This window comes from Ischnura elegans, chromosome 12 (genome assembly GCF_921293095.1).
Source record: "Ischnura elegans chromosome 12, ioIscEleg1.1, whole genome shotgun sequence".
NCBI classification, from domain to species: Eukaryota; Metazoa; Arthropoda; class Insecta; order Odonata; family Coenagrionidae; genus Ischnura; species Ischnura elegans.
Window position 1 is genome coordinate 37,912,146 of NC_060257.1, and position 19,691 is coordinate 37,931,836.

Sequence of the window (19,691 nt, forward strand, 5' to 3'; positions counted from 1 at the left end):
ATAATTATTGGATCTTGTTTGTCAAAAACCATGCAACCATGGCTGCTTGTTACGAGATGTGTAGCAATGGTATGCCGAGTCTTGAATTGGTATTGGTAAGATGCTTCAAATCACAGTGCAACAGCAGTAACCATATTTCAGATACCATTCTAAACAGTTGCATCATGCAATGTTATCCAAGAGATAGCTGGAATTGATTCTGTTAGCTTTCAGCAGAATTATGCCATCTCGGATGTTGGGAATCAATAACCAAAGAGCTCTCAAGAAGGCTATTAACCTATGACAGTGCCATTTCCGGCCCAGCAATGCTGTTGAAGTAATTGGAGTGGACCACTGCTTCGCTCATACTTTCTTATGTGATATTTTCATACCCTACACAATTTTATTTTCTCAAACGTTGAGGTAATACACAAAATTTTTTGAGATTTCTATTAAAGAATACGTAACTTTTAGGTTTTAGCGGACAATGACCGTATTTCCCGTGTGTTTGATATCACAAGTTGGGACTGGTTGGGATATCACAAGAGGAGACTGATGTTAATTTTCGTTTATTCCTTTGCTGCATTTATTTTCCCTCTTGAACTTAAAAGACAGGAGTCACTAAGAAAGTAAGAAAAAAACTTTTTCTTAAATTTCAAGAAGTTTCAAGATCCATAAAAATCGTTGGTATAATTTTTAATAAAAATTCCCATGGCTCTCAAATCTTGCAATTTTTGCTTGTGTATTTGTCCAGCCACACAAATGTGTACGGAAAGGCAATTTTCTGCAGGCAGTTATACTGTAACATGGAGATGTGAAAATCTGCAGCTTGAGCATTTAGAAAAATTGGCATTTCTGTATGAGAATTTGAAAGAATCAAATATTACATGATTCATTTACGAATTTAATCCTTATTACAATTGTTTACTTTACTCAGGGCTCTTTCTAGCAGTTTGGATACATGTATTAATTAAATTTTTGACATATCACTAGAGGTTAATTCATTTCAATTGTGCTCGTGGAACTATTTAAGGCACAAAGTTTCATTCATATCCTAATTCTGATAATTACCATCAACATTCCTCATTATCTTTTCCTTTTTACATCATGCTAAGCATTCAGAAAAGAAAATTTACTTGGGGATTGGAAAAATGAGAATATGTTTGAGCGTGTGTTGTTGTATTGCCTGGTCCAGAAATTACCATACTGGGCTCTACTCAACTCAATACACGTGAGTAGTTTTCAACTCGACTGGAGATCAAAAAGTACTACTCGCACATCCCTATTGTATATTTTTGGCGTAGACATTTGTGGAAGTATCTGAATTTTTTGCCTTGAAGGCTTGTTTTTTAATATTTCATTGAATAAGCTCATAATTTGCATTTTAATTTTTGTTTATATTTAAGGGAATGCATCAGATTGTTTAAAGCTTGAAAGGGGAATAAGAAGTAATGCAATTGAAAAGAAGACTACTGGCTATATGGTACAAAGAGGTGCAATTATGGAAGAGTTTGTAAATCTTCCAAATCTCCCAAAGGAAAAAACAGCTGAGTTGAATGAAAAACTGAGGAAGATTGAGGAACTCATGGAGGCAGTGAAGGACATGAATACAAAGGTTTTAGTGGGAGATGTAAATACTGAGTATGACTGGATGAAAATTGCATCTTTGGAGGTGAGCCATTTTGTGGAGCATTACAACTCCATGGTGTCTATCAATGGGAAATTTGGGTAAAAGATGGATCACATTGGAGCAGGAGAAAGAAAAGGAGGGAAAATCAGAAGATTTTACAATTATAATTAATCCTTACTTAACAATGACCCATTTAACAACAACTCGAAGTTACGGTGGACTTCATTAATCAAAAAAAATTATGTACTATTGTACATGCTACAATTTAACTCTAAAAGAAAATTCATACCAAATTACTGCAGTACACTGTAATAGGAATAATACTGTGCATGCAAACACTATAAAGAAGTGCAAGAAAATGAAAAAAAAACCATGTACCATGCAGGTTGCCTGCCATTAATTCCTAACCCAAATGTAGGGTCCCGATTAACCATGAAATTGCTAAACAGCGGACTTTCTGATCCCTACCCTGTCATTAAGCTGGGACTGTAACTCAGGACTTTCTTAACTTTTACATCCATTTCTTGATGGCCTTAATTTGCTGCTAAAGGAAATTGGAGTAATAATTTAAAAAACGTTGGAAATGAGGATGGTGTTGTAGTGGCTATTTGAGTGGGAGAAGGGTATGAGAGGAATAACAACAGTTTTGTGCAGAGGCTGAATGAGATTGTTGTTATCAGATACTGCTGGCATAATACTCAAGGGCTAACTCTCTAGTTCCCCTCGTATTTTCCTGGTCATGATTGTGACAAAATCAAAATGTGCTACAACCTTAATACAATGAATGTAAATCATTCATTAAGAATGAACTACAGTAGAACCCCGATCTATCGTTCCCGCATTGATCGTTAGGAATATTTCAAATAGTAAACTATTTTGGGCCTTCTTGAACCATCTCATAACCAATCACTGCGTCGGCAAAAGCAGTTGGTTGAGGCATAACACGCACACTTCTCTCGTGAATACGTGTGCTTGAAATGGCATTTGATGGATAAGGATTTTTACATCAGACAGAACTGCATAATAGCCGTGGAAATTCCTAGTGGAGTGCAAACATTTTTTAGCAAGTTCCTTTAGGATATTTGAAAGAGATATAAGTCGAATCAACAATATGACCCAAGTGTTTCGATAAAGTAACAATATTCCTGTAATCAGCTAAAATCTTGTTTGAATCAATTAATGAATACATATCATAATTAGCAAAAATCCAGCATTTCCTGGGACATAGGCAACCTGGTCAAACATGCCCGTATCGATCGTTTCCCCACATTCATCATTTTTTTTTCATCCATCCCCCTGAAAAACGATGGATCAAGGTTCCACTGTATATTTGGCTGGTGTGGCTGCATCTCTTGATTCTCTGGCAACACAACCAGATTTGGATTCATCGTTCATTGTGAAATATTTCATTCATTTTGAATGAATTCACCTGAAAAGCATGATTCAATTCATTCTGTTCATTCCAATGAATAGGGTAGTTTCCTTCATCAAAGAAAACGAAGTGCATTGATTGCGATTCCTTACCCACCATTAGTGTGTTCATAATATACAAATTATTTGGTTTTAGAAATCCCAGTTTGGACGAATGGCAACAGTCAATTTTAACCTCATTTGAAAAAGGCTAGATTGGCGCCCATGCGATACCACTCCACGTGACGTCACAGGGACCTAGTTTCTATACGAGTAGATAGGAGTTTTACATCGTCTGAGATTACCAATGCATGCATGATGCACAGAGCTCAGGGAAACATCTCTTTATAATCACCTATTAAAACTGTCTATGGTCGGAAAGTTTCCTTCGTGTGATAAGGTATTAATAATCCTTATTTAAGCCAAGCGCTACCTGCTAGCAGCCTGCGTCGTATCAGCGCTCAAGCCTCGTCCCAAGGTCACCTCACATGGCGACTGGGGGAACTAGAAATACGTCACAAGGCCTTTCTCCCGTCATTCCTACGTAGCCATCGCGTTTTCGCACGCTTGAAAATTTTCAATTTTCATTTAATCGTGAAAAATAGATATCGTCATTTAAAAATCTAAAAACGTGAAATACGTACTCCAGGAGTAATAATCTTTCGATTTAGGCAATAAAAAAATAATAGGAAACCATCCTATTATTAATTATCTCTTCCAACCTGCCTCAATTTGCAGCTATAGGCTCGAGCTGTGTTCTACTACGCAGAATTGTTGGATTTTTTACTCTTATATATTTCTTACTATCAGCAATGATGTTGTTTACTTAAAATTATAATTCATTGTAAGAATTCTATAGATTCAAAGAGAAAAGTAACTTAAATAGTTTTGAATTATTAGTGTTGATGAATTATTGACTATGAGTATTGCATTGAATAACAAGGCAAATAGCTACCTCGAGAAGCCTTTTCAAGAAGGATATGTCATATTCCTGAACAGTTAGTATACCACTTCATTTTACTGATGATTAACTTTTTTCATAACTTCTTCCTTTTCCCTTCTTGCTAATAATGTATTCTACTATCTATGCACTATGCCCGTATCATCGTAATCTTTTCTGAAAGTTAAAACTGATTCTATTTCTAACCTTTTTTTTCACTTTGGTGGAAACTATTGTGTTGTATCAGATTTTCAACACATGTTCTAGTTTTATTTTTGTGATTTATTGGATAACAAAATTACCTTTTGTCTAAGTTTGGGGATCAAAGGAGTTCAGAGGAGATTGAGGCTATGTGGAAGCTATGCAGGCATCCATCAATTAACCGGAAGCATTGGACTCGTTCGGAGAATGAAGCTTTGAGTGTAAGTAGACATGATTTTATGTTTGTATATTATCATTAAGTGCGTAATTATGCAACAGCAAATATGTTCAGAGGAGAAATTGCCACTGTCGCATTTTATCCAGAGATATAAGTCACCTGTTATTGATGGTATGGATTGAAACTTAGGTCATATGACTGTTTCATTGGAGGAACTCGATATTTAGTCTAGAAGACTGAGAATGTCCAGAAGACTGAGAATGTCCTAAATTATATCAGCAAAATACTTTGTCAAAAATTCCACTGAGGTTAAACCATTTACCTTGGTTCGAACTGGGATCTCCTATTGATTTTCTTTCTTTGGAGTTTTTGCCCTTTATGTGCTATACTAGTGATTCAGTGAAGATATATCCTTTTAGCTTTTTCAGGTAAGGTCCAGCTCTAAGATTATATATTAGTTTTTCAAGTTGGACCTTAATAAGAGTGCAACATAGTGTAATCTTATCTTGAATAACAGGCAGTGAACCAGAAATGGACAATGTAACATTGATCACATGTTGTCATCATTCAACAAAGTGTATATCTTTTAATTAGCATAATGGATTTATTTTTCAAAATACGTAGTAGCCTTCCATCTATTTTCAACGAAGTCTCCCTTAAATCTAACAAAACCTTGGCAACTCAACAAACATAAGTTGTATGCCTTCAAATGCAATCCTACCAATACATCAAACACATCTGCATGAAAGAGCTTGTAGTCAGGTATTAAAATTGCCCCAGCTAAACCCTGTCAAACTCTTCATATCAATCAAGTTATTCTCCATTCATTTAAAATTACTTTAGTGGGACATCTCAGCATAAGGTATTTAAAGTGCTTCCTTTTTACTTTGAACAATATCCTTATTTATAATAATAATAATATATAATTTATTCCATTTACAATCAAATATTACATTTTAGAACATACTTAAATATTTTGGAATATATAGGTACCCCTTTTAGTAGTTTTGGGGCTACCATCATAAACTTTTTACATAGGTCTGGTGCTAGCACACATGAGAAGTAAAATTTCTTTGTATTCAGTTATTTGTTCTATTGCCGATTGCATTCATTATTACAAAACGTATTTCAAATATTTGGACAAGGATAACTATTTTTCTTATATAAACGCATAATTACATACATAGAATATACAATATACCTTTTATTGTAAACTTTTTAACCCACCTTTCTTAGTAGAAACTCTACTTCCTCACACATCATAAGCCATTTTTTAACGGCGGATTTAAATCCCCATCTTTTTTCCGAGTTTGCTACATTACTCGGCAACATGCTAAACAATTTAGGCCCTAAGTAATTGTATGATCGATAAATTTCGGTCGTCGGCCTAGGTATATGGAAGTTTCTCCAAGCTCTAATGTCATAGTTTTGTGGTCGGGCCTTTTCACCACTACGGTTATAGAATATTCTAAGGACTTTATAAATGAATAAATGCCTTAGTGGGAGGACATCTAATTTTTTGAATAGAGGAAATGAGTGGCTTTTCCTATACGATCGTGTTATAACCCTGATAACCCTTTTTTGCGCCACTATCAATGGTTTAATGTTGATAAAATATGCTCCACCCCAGCAGGCTATTCCGTATTGCAATCTTGAATTAACGAGAGCATAATATACCATTTTTAACACTGATTCAGGGCATATGTATCTGAGGAAGTAGAATTTTCTTACAATAGTAATCATTTCTGATTTTAATTTATTTATGTGAGACTTCCATTTACAATTTTGGTCAAAATATATACCTAAATATTTTATGTGACTAACCTGTTCGATCAAAATACATTTATCACAGGAAGTAACATTATCTTTTATACAATTTGCACATTGATAGTATAGTTTACTTTTGTTCGAGGTAGGTTTACTCATGCTAAACATAATATATTTCGTTTTTTCACTTAACAACATATAATTAGCCGAAAACCACATATTGAGTGTTAATAGATCACTTTGTATGTGTTCATATAGATCATCAACACTATTAACAGAGTAACTTAGTGCAGTGTCATCTGCGAATGACGTTAATTGACCTTTAAACCTGCCAGCACATAAATTGTTTACATATATTAAAAACAGTATGGGTCCCAACACAGAACCCTGTGGGACACCACAGGTGAGTCGAATCTTTTCACTGTAGCAATTTTTGAGACGCACACATTGATCTCGATCACAAAGATAACTTTGAAACCAATCATATGCGGTTCCACGTATACCCGCTTCCCATAATCGATTCATTAGTATGTTATGATTAATGGAGTCAAAGGCTTTGGTAATGTCTACAAATAAGCCAGCAACTCTACAGTTCTTATTCAGTCCGTCGTTCAGCTCTGAACAGAATTTTAATAATGCATCCTCTGTACTCTTACCACTCATAAATCCAAATTGGTTTTTATTGAAAAAACTATGCTGATTTAGAAATTTAAGAAGTCTGACTTTAACAACTTTTTCTATTATTTTAGCAAATACAGATAATAGGGATATTGGTCTGTAATTATTTACGTTCATTTTATCACCTTTTTTAAAAATTGGTATCACTATTGCAGTTTTTAATTGTTTAGGAAATATTCCAGTATACATACTTAGATTAGCAATATGGGCAAGGACCTCCGAAATATTTGCATTTACTTCTTTTATAACTTGTGTGGAAATATTATCAACACCTTTAGATTTTTTAGACTTTAATTCCTTAATAATGCTGCTAATTTCTTTCGCATCAGTAGGAACAAAAAACAGTGAGTCAATTGAATTGGAGGTTGGGAATATTTCTTTGTATTTATTCGTATTACTTTCAAAATAATTGTTCTGGGTCAATTCTTGAATTACTTTACCATAATGTGAACTAAATTCGTTTACAATGTCCTGGCACTTAGTGACAACGATACCATTACTAGTTCTAATTTTTACACAATTCTCATTTCCTTGCTTTCCTCCCGTGAGTGAATCTAAAATGCGCCATTGAGCAGCGGTATTATTGACATTACTATCAAATAGGTCCCTGTAATACTTTTCTTTGCGCTTTTTAATATCATATTCTAATCTTTGCGTGTACGATACGTAGTACCTATTTAGCTTTTCATTTTCAGGGTGTTTCCTCATTTTTTTATACAGAAAATTTCGCCTAGAAATTCTCCCGCACAAAGCGTAAGTCATCCATGGCCTCTTCATTCCTCCCGATCTGTTACTGTCTGACACGTATTCAGCTTTTTCAATGCAGCATTTCAGTTTATTTATAAATATTTCATAGGCTTCATTGACATTTTGTTGTGAATAAACATCATTCCAGTCACATCTTAGCAAACTATTATTTAGATGGTTAAAGTTTATCCGGCAATGGCTTCGATAAACTCGTTCGTATATATTAATGGGTACATTAATATTTAAAGAACATGATACAGCATGATGGTCTGTTAAACCCCAATCGTCCGCTCTTCCCTCATACTTATAGTTATCTCTACTTCTGCAAAAAATGTGATCTATACATGTACTACCCGTTTTGCTAATTCTAGTTGGTACTCGAATAAGCTGGTCCAGTCCATGACTAGCCATAAGGGTTTGATATTCAAAGGAAATATCGTTGGGTTGTAATATACATAAATTAATATCACCAATTACAATTAAATTCCTCTCACTAGAGATGGTTAATACATTCTCCAATTCACTCAAAAAATGTTCAACAGGATTAAAATTAAGTCTATATACACCAATAATGCTTATCCAAGAAGAATCATTTATCCCTACTGATATTTTAACCATATCAGCAGTTTTTAATTCACCCAGATCAATAGAAGAACACTCATAAGTATCTGCTACATATGCAATAACTCCTCCAGCCCTATAGTTATTGTTACACACATCAAAACTCCGATAGCCAGTTATTTGATACATAGATACTTCAGTGTCATTGACCCAAATTTCTGTCAAAACAATTACAGCGGGTTTTATATCGAGATTAATTAGTTGAAATACAAATTTATCAAAATTAGCTCTTAGACTTCTTATATTTTGATGCAAGACAAGGAACCTGCCACCATTAAATCCATTATCATTAACAGTACTCTGCATTTTGTTAGTAAAGATAGGTTGAAGACATACATAACTCACTCACAGAATGCTTACAGTTTCTCCAGGTCATCAGAGGATTTCAGAGTGATTACTTGATCATTCTCCTTCTTCCTCATGAGTATTGTCCCATGCCTTAGCCATAAATATTTGTATCCCTTTTCTTTCTTCGCAAGACGCGCAGCAGCGAAGAGTCTCCTCCGACCTGGACTCAGGCTCTCGTTTATGTACACCGGAGTATCGGTCGCCAAGCCCAGGTGCCGTGTGGAGAAGGTCCTTTTCACTCGCCTCTTTTGAAGAATTTCTTCTTTTGTATACCTACGGACGAATTTGACTATGATACCTCTCGTTCCGCCTTCGTGTCCCTTCTTTCCCAATCGGTGGCATGTGTTCACCATATCATCGGTTATTTTAACACCAAGGGCGTCCCCCACACTTTTCACGATTTCTAAGGTATTTTCATTTGGTTGCTGGGGAATGCCGTGTATTTCAAGGTCATTAACGCGAGAATATTGCTCTTGGTCGTCTAACCTCTTTTCTAATTCACTCACTCGAGATTTTAAGCCAACATTTTCTTGCCTAAGTAAGTCTATTGTCGCTAAATATTCAGCAATCTGCGTTGAGTTTTCTTGAAGCACTTTAGTATTTTCATCTAATCTATTGTGCACAAACTCAATAGCCTTGTTCAAGTCCAATTCCATGCGTTTCCTGTCCTCTTTAGCTTCTTCTAGAAGGTTTATAATATGAGAGATACTAGCAGTGTCCGTATCCGTCAGTGGAACTACTGACATGCTCTTACGTTTTTCCGCAGCACAGGTAGGACAACGCCAACTTTGCTTTTCAGCGCCAATATACTCGATATCCTCTTTGGACAAGTGAACACAAGTAGCGTGACACTGAGTTTGACATTCACTGCAGGTAATCCTTAGCTGGCGCTTAAGAACATTCACATTACATACACTGCAATTAGCCATTTTAAACTGCGGTTTCCACTTAATATTAGTAACTCGAGCTTCTAAATTGAGTAGGAAGTTATCCTCGTAATTGAATGCACTTATACTCTGGACGCAACTGAACACATCACTAAGGCACCTGCCTGTCTCGAGCGAAGCACCAGCCCACGTCTGTCTCGCGTGGAAGCTCAACCATGACTGACTTATTTTTCTAAACAAATTGTTTTATTTTTTGTTGATAGTTTGATATTTATGACATTGAACTTGAAGTTTTATTTAAATCATAATGTGAATAGCAATAATATTATTTTTGCATAGTACATATTTTAATTTTTCCAGGAAATTGTGAAGAAATACAAAAAGCAAAATTGGGCTGAAATCGCATCAGCACTCAACACAAATCGTTCTGAGTTTCAATGCGTGATTCAGTATCAGCGCAAGTTAAATACTGATTTATTGAATAGTCGCTGGACTGAGGATGAGGATAAAATGTTAAAGTATTTAGTTGAGAATAGTCGAATTGAAGATTATATTCCCTGGGCTACGGTAAGTCAAATGTTTGGATGCTCTCCATGGCTGCTTTTGTTCATAATTTTTCTGAGAAAATCATTTTATTTAATATACATATTAATTACAGTCATTGAACTTATACTTATGAGGAATAGCCAACATGTTTTAATGCTGTGGAACCTCAGTTGTTTGACACTCTGTATCCAAAGAAAAAAATGTCTTGCAATGTGAGAAGTCTTGCTTTAGGAAGCCTATTAGCCTTAATTTTGAGATAAAGTCAAATTTATTTTAACATTAGGCTAAATTTTTGGCTTCTAAATGATTTGAGAGTATTTATAGGCCATTATGATGTGCAGTGTTTGTGGAAATATTTTTGGGTGGCACAACATCTTTGTAAGCAAATCTTGTCACCTTCAAATCATCTATTATCCATGACGACAATGGTAATTTGAGGGCTTCTAATGTCTTTATCTCTCTACCTAGCTATGTTTTGGTAGGCAAAAAAATTATAGGTTGTGAAAATTCCTACACAAAGCAGAGTAAGTCTCATCCTGTTCTCTAACTCAAATATCAGTCATTGCTGAAGATTCGATTTGGTATACAATTTATCCCCTAATAGAACTTGGTGATAGTACATATTAGTTTATTCAGGATTAAATATAGATCACACAAATTTGAGAACAGGGTGGAATTAAGTTGATTTTCTTTACTTTTTTAATAGTTCTACCATTATTCCTGATAACAAGCAGTACATTGTAGCAGTTGTTTTTTTTAATGTAAAAATCTATAATCTATGGTGTCAATCAAAGGTCAATTAAAATAAATTTTTAATCTAGTAGTAAATTGTAGCAGTTGTTTTTTGTGTGATTTCTGACACAGTAATTTTGAGGTGGAATTTCTTCTACCACCTGCTTTATTTAGTGCCTTATGGGCGAAGGGTATAACTTTTACCTCTACCAAGGCAATCTGCTTCACTGAGAATTTCGTTGTCTTTATTAATATTGTTGATAGTACCTCTGTTTTGGGTCAGTTCATACTAAAAGGGTTATACTATTTCTGTGACAGTAATACCTTTAACAATTGCAAATTAATTGTTTGAGGCGTAACTTGGTGAAAGCGATTCATAATTAACATTAAAAAGAAGAACTTTGTGCTTTCACATTAATATTTATTCACGACCATGGTTTCAACGTTAGACGCCATCATCAGGTCTACCTGATGATGACGTCTAACGTTGAAACTAATTTTATTTAAAAATTTATTTTAATTGGTCTACCTGATGATGACGTCTAACGTTGAAACCATGGTCGTGAATAAATATTAATGTGAAAGCACAAAGTTCTCCTTTTTAATGTAAATTGCAAATTAAACTGATAGAGGCTTGTTTATGTGGTAAATTTATTCCACCCAGCATGGCAGTTCACAGAACTCCATCTGCTCTGCAGTAAGGGAGAGAACTTTCCCTTTGCCTATGCTTTGTATCTCTTGTATTGTTTAAGTGCAGTGTAGAGGTAGTGAAATATCTGTTATTTTAAAGATAAGTTCTTTGTTCCTTTTCTGTGTGATTTAATGAATCATTTTCATGAAATCTAACCTATTAAATCTCAGTTTGTCTAATAGGCCAGGAAATGTGGTGCTTCAAAGTGGATAAAATTCATTTTAATGATATTTCTACCTGTATTGAACCATTATCACTCAAGTGGTAAAAAAACACTGATGGTGTCACAGGAAATAATAACAACGTTATTTGCCGAATGATGTAGGACATTAATAATGTTCAAGACATAAGGCATTACAATATTATGAGAATATACAAGCATAGCAACTAGGATATTTATCTGTGCATATATTTTACATAAAAGAGCTAAAATGCATGATTATAGTATACATTACTGAATAATGCATCTTCGTCTGTAATAGTTTTCAATTTAAATTTAAACAAATTAATGTCATTCGCAGGTTTAAGACCTGTTGGCAGTTTGTTGTATAGTTTGATGCGTACCAAAAGTCCACGAGGGTGAACATTGTAACTAATTTACATTATTTCTTTACTTTCAGATATCCTTGTGCATGAAGAATAGAACAAGGGTTCAAATTTACAATCGTTGGACGTTCAGTCTTAATCCTGCCATTAAAAAGGGTCGTTTCACTGAGAAGGAAGACTGCCTCATTCTTGCTGGGGTGAAGCATTTTGGTGAGGATTTTGGAAGAATCGCAGAGCTCTTACCTGGTCGAAATTCAGTTCAAATAAGTGTCAGATATAAAATGGTCCTGTCAAGGGAAGGTCCTAGAGGCCGGTTTACTGTGTAAGTATATTTTATTTTTATTTTTGCCTGCCTGGGCTATAGAAGTAAGTCTGTTTTATGTTGTGGAAATTTATCATCCTTCCAGGCCAATAACTTTTTCCATTCACCCATAATGTACAGTGAGTCCTTGTTCTACGTCACCCCGTTTAACGTCATTTCAAGATAACGTCACGAAAATTTTGAGACCGTCATTCGTTTATCGCACCTTCGCTTCGCGATAACGTCAAGGCTTTTAAATTTCGCGCGAGAAAAAAATGCGAAGCGGCAGACGTTGCAGGTTGTTCGTTTTGTGGGCGGTAATACAGTCAGTGTAAGCAAAGTGTAAAACGGTGTGTTTATTCTTAATTGCGATTACGGTTTTAGCAAAAATTTCTGCAAAATGAATTCTTGCATAGGTGCGCAAGGTTTTACTTGACATAATGGTTTTCAGGAACCTAAAAAGTGATTTCAAGGCATTTTTCCCTGTAGAATGCGGAGTTTTTGTCGTCACTTCTTTCGCCGAGTTCACAATAATTTTGGTTCCTGTAACTGTGACGATGTTTCAGCGATGATGATGCCCAGGCGATGCTCGCCCGGGGGACCACCATAGCGAAGCCAAAAAGCAATTGCTGGAAGATACAAAAATGAAGAAGGATTTACGTCACTGCTGCTATTGTCGATGAAGACAGGAACTCGTATTTATGCGATAGTTTGGCATTCCCATCGTATAAAATGCCCCAGATATGATACACTAACATTTTTTTCGCGTAGGAATTGTGAGGTGTAGGAGCCGATATTCACTTTTCACATTGTTTCTTATGGGATATTATGCTTCGATTAACGTCATTTCGTTTATCGTCACATTTTTCAGGAACGATAAGTGACGTTAAACGAGGACTCACTGTATTCAATTTTCCCAATGTAAAAATATGATGAGTTTGGCAAGGCCAGAATAAATTTTGGGATGGTTAATTTGGTGAGAAAACGTCAGACTATCTCCCTACCATTTCAGGAGGTTTTTACCCCCAGAACTCTTCAGCACAAATGCTTGGAAAAATATACTAAGCTCCGATATTGTGTTGAATAAAATGTACTTTATCACCATTTTCAGCAATGCCTCAATGATGGTATTCACATAATAGTAATATTCTATTATGTATTTATATATCAATTTAATTTAAAAACATGGATGGTGACAATATATCTATATTTAGGAAAGAAAGTCGAAAATCGTGTTAGTTACACCATTTATAACTTGAGAACGGCTCTACCGATTTTAATGATATTTATTTATTTTTGATTCGTCTCAGCCCTGGATAACAGAATAAACATTAAAAAATAGTGACAGTTCACGAAAAAAATTGATCTTGATCTTAGTGTTATTTTTTTTAAGGAGTTGGTATCACTGTAAAAACAATCAAGTTGGTCAAAACTAGATGATGTATGTATTTTGTTTTGACTAATTTTATGTCTGAGCTTCTTAACAATATTTAAAATATTTCGATAGTTAAAAAATATTTAAAATATTAAAATAACATTAAAATTATTTAATCAAATTCAGCCAGCAGCTAAGCCAGCTCGAGTCGAGTTGTCAACAAACATGTCTCTACCGTGTGTGTAAATAAATCTCCCAGCAATTGTTGACTAACAGTAATGGCCGTGTATCTGTTTACGAATCGAGCGGATTGATTTCATTTCCTTGGAAGCTTTTCAATTTCGTGTCACCAAAAGATGAGCTTATCGATAAAGTGTTCAAGAATATGATTGATAACCACAAAAATCACAAAAGGTTGATTGAGTGAGCAATTTTGTTGGCTATGAACGAAGATGTGGATGACTGAAACTTGGTAAATTTGGATCTAATAGTTTGTACTCTGTATTAATTCAAATCTATTAGCTGTGTAACAAACAAAGATGAAGTCACCCACTATCCATCTGAATTTTTAAAGTCCTTAGATGTGCGTGGCTTACCATGGCACAATTTACAGCTGAAGGTAGGTTCGATGTTCACGATGGTTTGAAACCTGAACCATCCAAAGCTATGCAAGGGAAAGCGTTTTGTGATTTAAAAAACTGATAGTCAATTGATTAACACAATTATATTCAATGAAAAATTCAAAGATGAGAAGTTCTCATTATGAGGATTACCATGGTCCCAACCAATATGCCCTTTGAGTGAAAATGAATTCAATTTTCAAGTTGTGTTGCACTCGCGATGACGATTATCAAATCACAAGTTGAGTGTTTGTACTCTGAGTCTAGAAACACCATGTTTTTCTCATAGTCAAATTTATTGTATATTCTTGTGTTGGTAAACCATCTGCTTTATTTGTTCTTCCGCCTGATAACAAAACAAAAACTGTTGTATATCAGGAGGTACTTGACTCACGTGAATAAAGCCAAATGTGTAGGGTAGACCGGGGCAGGTTTACGCTGTGCACTTTTCTGAAACGAGTTATATGTAGCGCACCACCAGTCATGACATGTAAATGCTGCTTCTAGGGGCTATTTTCACGAGATATTGAGCTATCATCAGGCAAGCATTGTGTAAACTTGCCTCGAGAACGGGGCAAGACTTGTGCCTAAAAACATTTTTTATGGTTAAAAATGCAGATAGGCCAACAACTGAATGCATAAAATGATGAATTTATTAATTGATTTTTAAAACCACATTGTCTAAAATTTCCTAAGTTAAGACGTAAAAATTTGAAAATTCGTTGAAATAAATTTGCGTGTGCGTTACCCTTTGTAGACTGAGTAAAGAAAATTTGTTTCCAACAAGCCATTAAAATGCTAATTTTTGTAGTTTCATTGAATTTTTTTTCTTAATTTATTATGATCGGTAAAAAATTATTAAAATCAGTACAGCCTGTCTTAATTTATAAATAGTATAACTAAACTGTTCATTGATAATTAGGCGGTACGACATTTGCCGGGTCAGCTAGTAGAGTGTAATAGAATGGTGAATAATTGCACAATTTAATAAAAAAAATAACATTAAGAGATACAGTATTTGTTAAAAAAAGGATGCATTATCAGGGATGCATACACTGATTGTAACTTCTTAAATCCCAACACTGTCCTAATTTGTATGTATAAATCCAGAGACCAAGCCTCTTTTGGAAGAAAACTTTGGAGTGAATTTTTTTAAATTTCTTCCACAATAAATATATTTTCCCGTAGCATAATGAATATTGGTTTATGTGGTGATACCTAGCGTTTGAGAGAGTGCCATTATGTGATTATCATCAAGTAGAATGCTGGAATAGTATTTTATACTGTTTTTGAACTGAGTAGGTACTTTTTGCATTCAAATTTGGACTGTGAAATATTCTTTATCTAGCAGATTACATTAATTTGATAAAGCATATTTTGTGCATTTGTGATTGAAGAGACCATGGTTCAAGTCTAGGATAATATGTATACAACAATGAAGCAGTTGGTTGTATTATATGTTGCATTTTTTGTATTTATTGAGAGGAATTCAAAATCACAGTGAAATAGAGAATTATTATTTCATTTATACTCTTCCTTGGTCATCCTTTTGTCCTTTATAGAGTGCAATTTAAATGCTTCATTGCTTTCTATTACTGTTGCTCTAATTTTTTGGTCATAATAATTGTTTAAATAGCGATGAAGACATGCAGCTCCTAAAGCTTGTGGAAAAACATGGAAAGAACTGGAAAGTAATAGCTTCTGAGCATCATATACCAAGGTCCCGTGCACAAGTTCGTCATCGTTACAAGGTTTTAGAGGAATGGCTCAGTAAAAACCCAGATGCTACAGTAAGTATGACTTTTATCCTTGTAACATACTGTAAAATCCCTTGATAAAAATACCTCCAATCAGAAAAATTTTACGAATACCTCCTTATAATAGAGTTACCGCCCCTGTTTCAATCCTTTCCAATACCGCATAAATGGAGCAAAATCTTCTCTGATGAGCGTCTGTAAGTATGAAACCTTCCTAAAATGGAGTCTGCACAAAGGGCTCCAGTGAAGAAAATGACTTTGCTGTAGCAAATTTCATGCTTTGGCAGTGGAAAAATGTGTATGTGTTTCTCAATTAAAAATTGTATAGAATCATAGTGGTGACATGAAATGATTCTATCTACTCTTCATTTATAAATTATTGAATACTCTTGAGTTGTATTAAAAATGGTGAGTCGATAGTCTCCCAGTGGTTGGGTGTGGTGGTGTTGGGCTTGCCTTTGGGGAATTACCATGATATTGCAAAATCTGTGCAGAAACCCTGAAAAGTGGTAAAAAAAGTTGTGGAAAAACTATGAATAAAAAATAGTAACAGCGAGAAAGTTTTTTAAAGAGATAGGATTTCATAAACAGGTGGAAAAGAAAAAAGATATTTATTTAACAGCTGTTAAGACCTCATACCAATCAAATATCCTGACTTTTTTGGCATTATGGTGTACAGAGAAACTTTTTCTGATCAACCCTACCTCCAGTCACACTATAGACGAGTCGTGACACTGTTTTATCTTGACATTCTAAAAGTTGGACAATGATGCCCCTCCAATGACTCTACTGACTTGCTGGAGTAATTTTTTTCTAATATTTCACTCTGGACAAATTGTTTGCTACAATATATGGAAATATTACTTTGACTTTCATCATGGATTGTAACATGTGTATGAAATTAAAACTAGAATAAAGTCATGTATTTCTCTCAGAATAACTAGTGCCAAATTTAAAAATGTGGCATTTCATATTAAATATCGTGGTAATGCTGATAAATTTTGTTTACAAAATGCTAATTTTGTGAATTTTGAGAACATGAAAATGTATAATTTAAAATTTTTTTGGCTTTAAGCATTAAAATAGCAACAATTTTCTTAGGATAAGATTAGGGAAAACATTTATTTGCTGACTTTCAGACTCCCTGCGAATTGGCCATTAACTCATTATAACTATTGAAAAAAATGAAGATTTTTTTTCAGTAAAAGTAAAAAGTATATCTGAAAACTCTGGTACATCAGTGAATTTTCAAATGCCCTGTTGCTGGACAATTTGCAAATGGATCCCTTTACAAATGGATCACTATGAAAATATAGGATGAAAAATTAAATTTAAAAAATTGGGGAAAAACTTGGAATTTTCTTCCTTTAGTGGGCCTATTTTGACCGGCTTCAAAAATAAACTAATGAGTGGGTTAATTAACTGCAAGTTTCAATAACATGTGTGTAACTAGTCGCAATTCCACATGGGAAGGAATGCAGGTTTCCTTCAAGAGATTCATATGCTCAGAATGGTAGAATGGAGCCATGTGGCTATGGTGGATGGATATCTATAATATATACAACCCGATGTGTGACATATACCTCACTGATTGACCAATTACTGACTCACGTATACAAATTCCCGACCACTTCCGGACGGGGGCAGCCGGCGAAGAAGGATGTGGGGAGGTTTTAGGGGGCGTAGCCCCCTAACGAGCGCGCGCAGCGCGGCGAGTTGTGTTATGCCATTTTATACATCAATTGTTTATGCTATACGTATTAGCCCTGTGATAAGTATTCATAGTCTCTCAGTGGTGGTAGTCTCCTTGAAATAAGTGACCAGCTATCAAATTGATAGAGCATATTATTAATAGTAGAGATGGGTCGAATAGCAGATTTCTCGAATTCGAATATCGAATTCGAATATTAAATCATTGCTCGAATATTCGAATACCTCGAATACTAAATGATGAATGCTGGAATGTTTGACTCGGTTGCCTATGCAGCAGGCAACACAAGATTTTGGGGAGTAATTTTGATTTACTTCAAAGGATTCGAACAGGAATTTAGCTGATTAATGAATATTTTAATTTTATGGAAACAATTGGGCATATAATTAATTCAACTAACATCGCTTTACCCCCACTCCTGCTGCCAAGTGCTAGCTGACAATCTGAGGCGTTTTGCAAAATACAGGTGCTTCTCCACCGGATTTTCTTCAATTATTTTCAGTCCATCTTTGGAAGTTCTCGAGAGAAGCAGATGAATTTGAATTTCTAGCGGGGAAAAACCCAATATCCTGAGAAAATATCCCTTCGACTGTGACAATAGAGGTTTATAGCATAACTCATAAATTGTAACTTGATATATGTTTTCGAAAAAAATACCGATTCAACTTCCGAGAAGCTCAGTTGCGAGTATATTGAGTTTCGCCAGAATGCGAAGTCTCCGTCGTATTTTGACATTTATTTCTTTACGTAAAATGCTTAAATAAACTCAGAAATATGTCGTGTTTGGTCTTATTCTTTTTGAAATTATGCGCACATTACTAATATTTCAATTCAATAAAGGTGCAACATCAATTGACGAAAGTCATTCTTAGACACCTTTTGTGCTAATAGATGACTCATGCAGCGGTTGACCTCCACAGAAATGGGGAACTTGGAAGCTGGTAGGAAAAAAAAAGGTCAGTGGGGGAGAAAAGGGAGGGGCCGAAACAAGTTTCTATTGTTCTCGTGTAACTTGGTATTTTTTCGAAGCTAAGGTCTTCGTAATATGATCCCTGCGCGAGCTGTGACCTTTTTTTTTATTTGGAAGAAGAGGAAAGCCTCAGAGGGGGGGCTAGTGCTGAGTGGAGAGGGATACCGGATCTTGGGAAATGCGCTAATGTAAGTATCCCACGGCACTCACACAGCAGTTGACCTCCAGAAATGGGGAACTTCGAAGCAGGTAGCCAGAAAAAGGTCAGTGGGTGAGAAAAGGGGAGAGGGCGTGAAACACGTTTTTTTTGTTCTCGTAACTCGATATTTTTTTCGAAGCAGGGGTCTTCGTAATGCGATCCCTGCGCGAGCTGGGACCTTTGATTTCGGAGAAGAGGAAAGCCTCAGAGTGGGTGAGGCGAGTGCTGAATGGAGGGGGATAGTGGATCGTGGGAAATGCCCTAAGGATGCTATCCCACGGCACTGAGGTTCTCCTGGTGGGGGGAATCGGGGATTTTCGGATTTTTTCACCCGACCATTTTCGGTTCCCCTCGTCGAACTCTTTTCGCCGCTAAAATCCACGAATTTGATGTAATTCGTCAACTTGCGTAAAACGGCACTGCGAGCACTAAATGACTACAGTTCTCTACATTTTTCCGAGTCAACTACCAACGACGTGCGTGCGACAGTGTATGACGCGAAATTCAAAGTATTCGAGGTATTCGAGGCGGTACTTTTCACATAACTATTCGAAACCTCGAATATCGAATACTTTCTAGTATTCGAGGTATTCGAGTATTCGCGGATACTATTCGCACATCTCTAATTAATAGTTTCATATGTATATTTTCAACTTCCAGGTTTCAAGTGCTCCGAGGAGGGATTTGGGTGACTATAGTAAAAGGAATGCTAATATTTGGATGCGAATCCAAAGATCCTTAAACGCTATCAAAAAAACAAAGAAGAAGGATGAGGTTAGTCAAGTGGAAAATTGTTGTCTTTGTGGCTTAAAGATTTTGTTTTAATCTCCGATCTTGTTTCTGTGCTGCTGATGTTC

At 35.4% G+C, this 19,691-nt stretch overlaps 1 protein-coding gene across 1 annotated transcript in view; it reads left to right on the forward strand.

The window, feature by feature from the left end:
- The window catches only part of LOC124168827 (snRNA-activating protein complex subunit 4-like), a 35,164-nt gene that overhangs the window by 1,475 nt on the left and 13,998 nt on the right, over positions 1 to 19,691 (forward strand). Inside the window, exons 4-9 of the mRNA XM_046547154.1 lie at positions 1,386 to 1,651; positions 4,274 to 4,381; positions 9,747 to 9,953; positions 11,976 to 12,223; positions 15,834 to 15,987; positions 19,495 to 19,608. Of these exons, the coding sequence (XP_046403110.1) occupies positions 1,386 to 1,651; positions 4,274 to 4,381; positions 9,747 to 9,953; positions 11,976 to 12,223; positions 15,834 to 15,987; positions 19,495 to 19,608 (1,097 nt within the window). The remainder of the gene's footprint in view (positions 1 to 1,385; positions 1,652 to 4,273; positions 4,382 to 9,746; positions 9,954 to 11,975; positions 12,224 to 15,833; positions 15,988 to 19,494; positions 19,609 to 19,691) is intronic.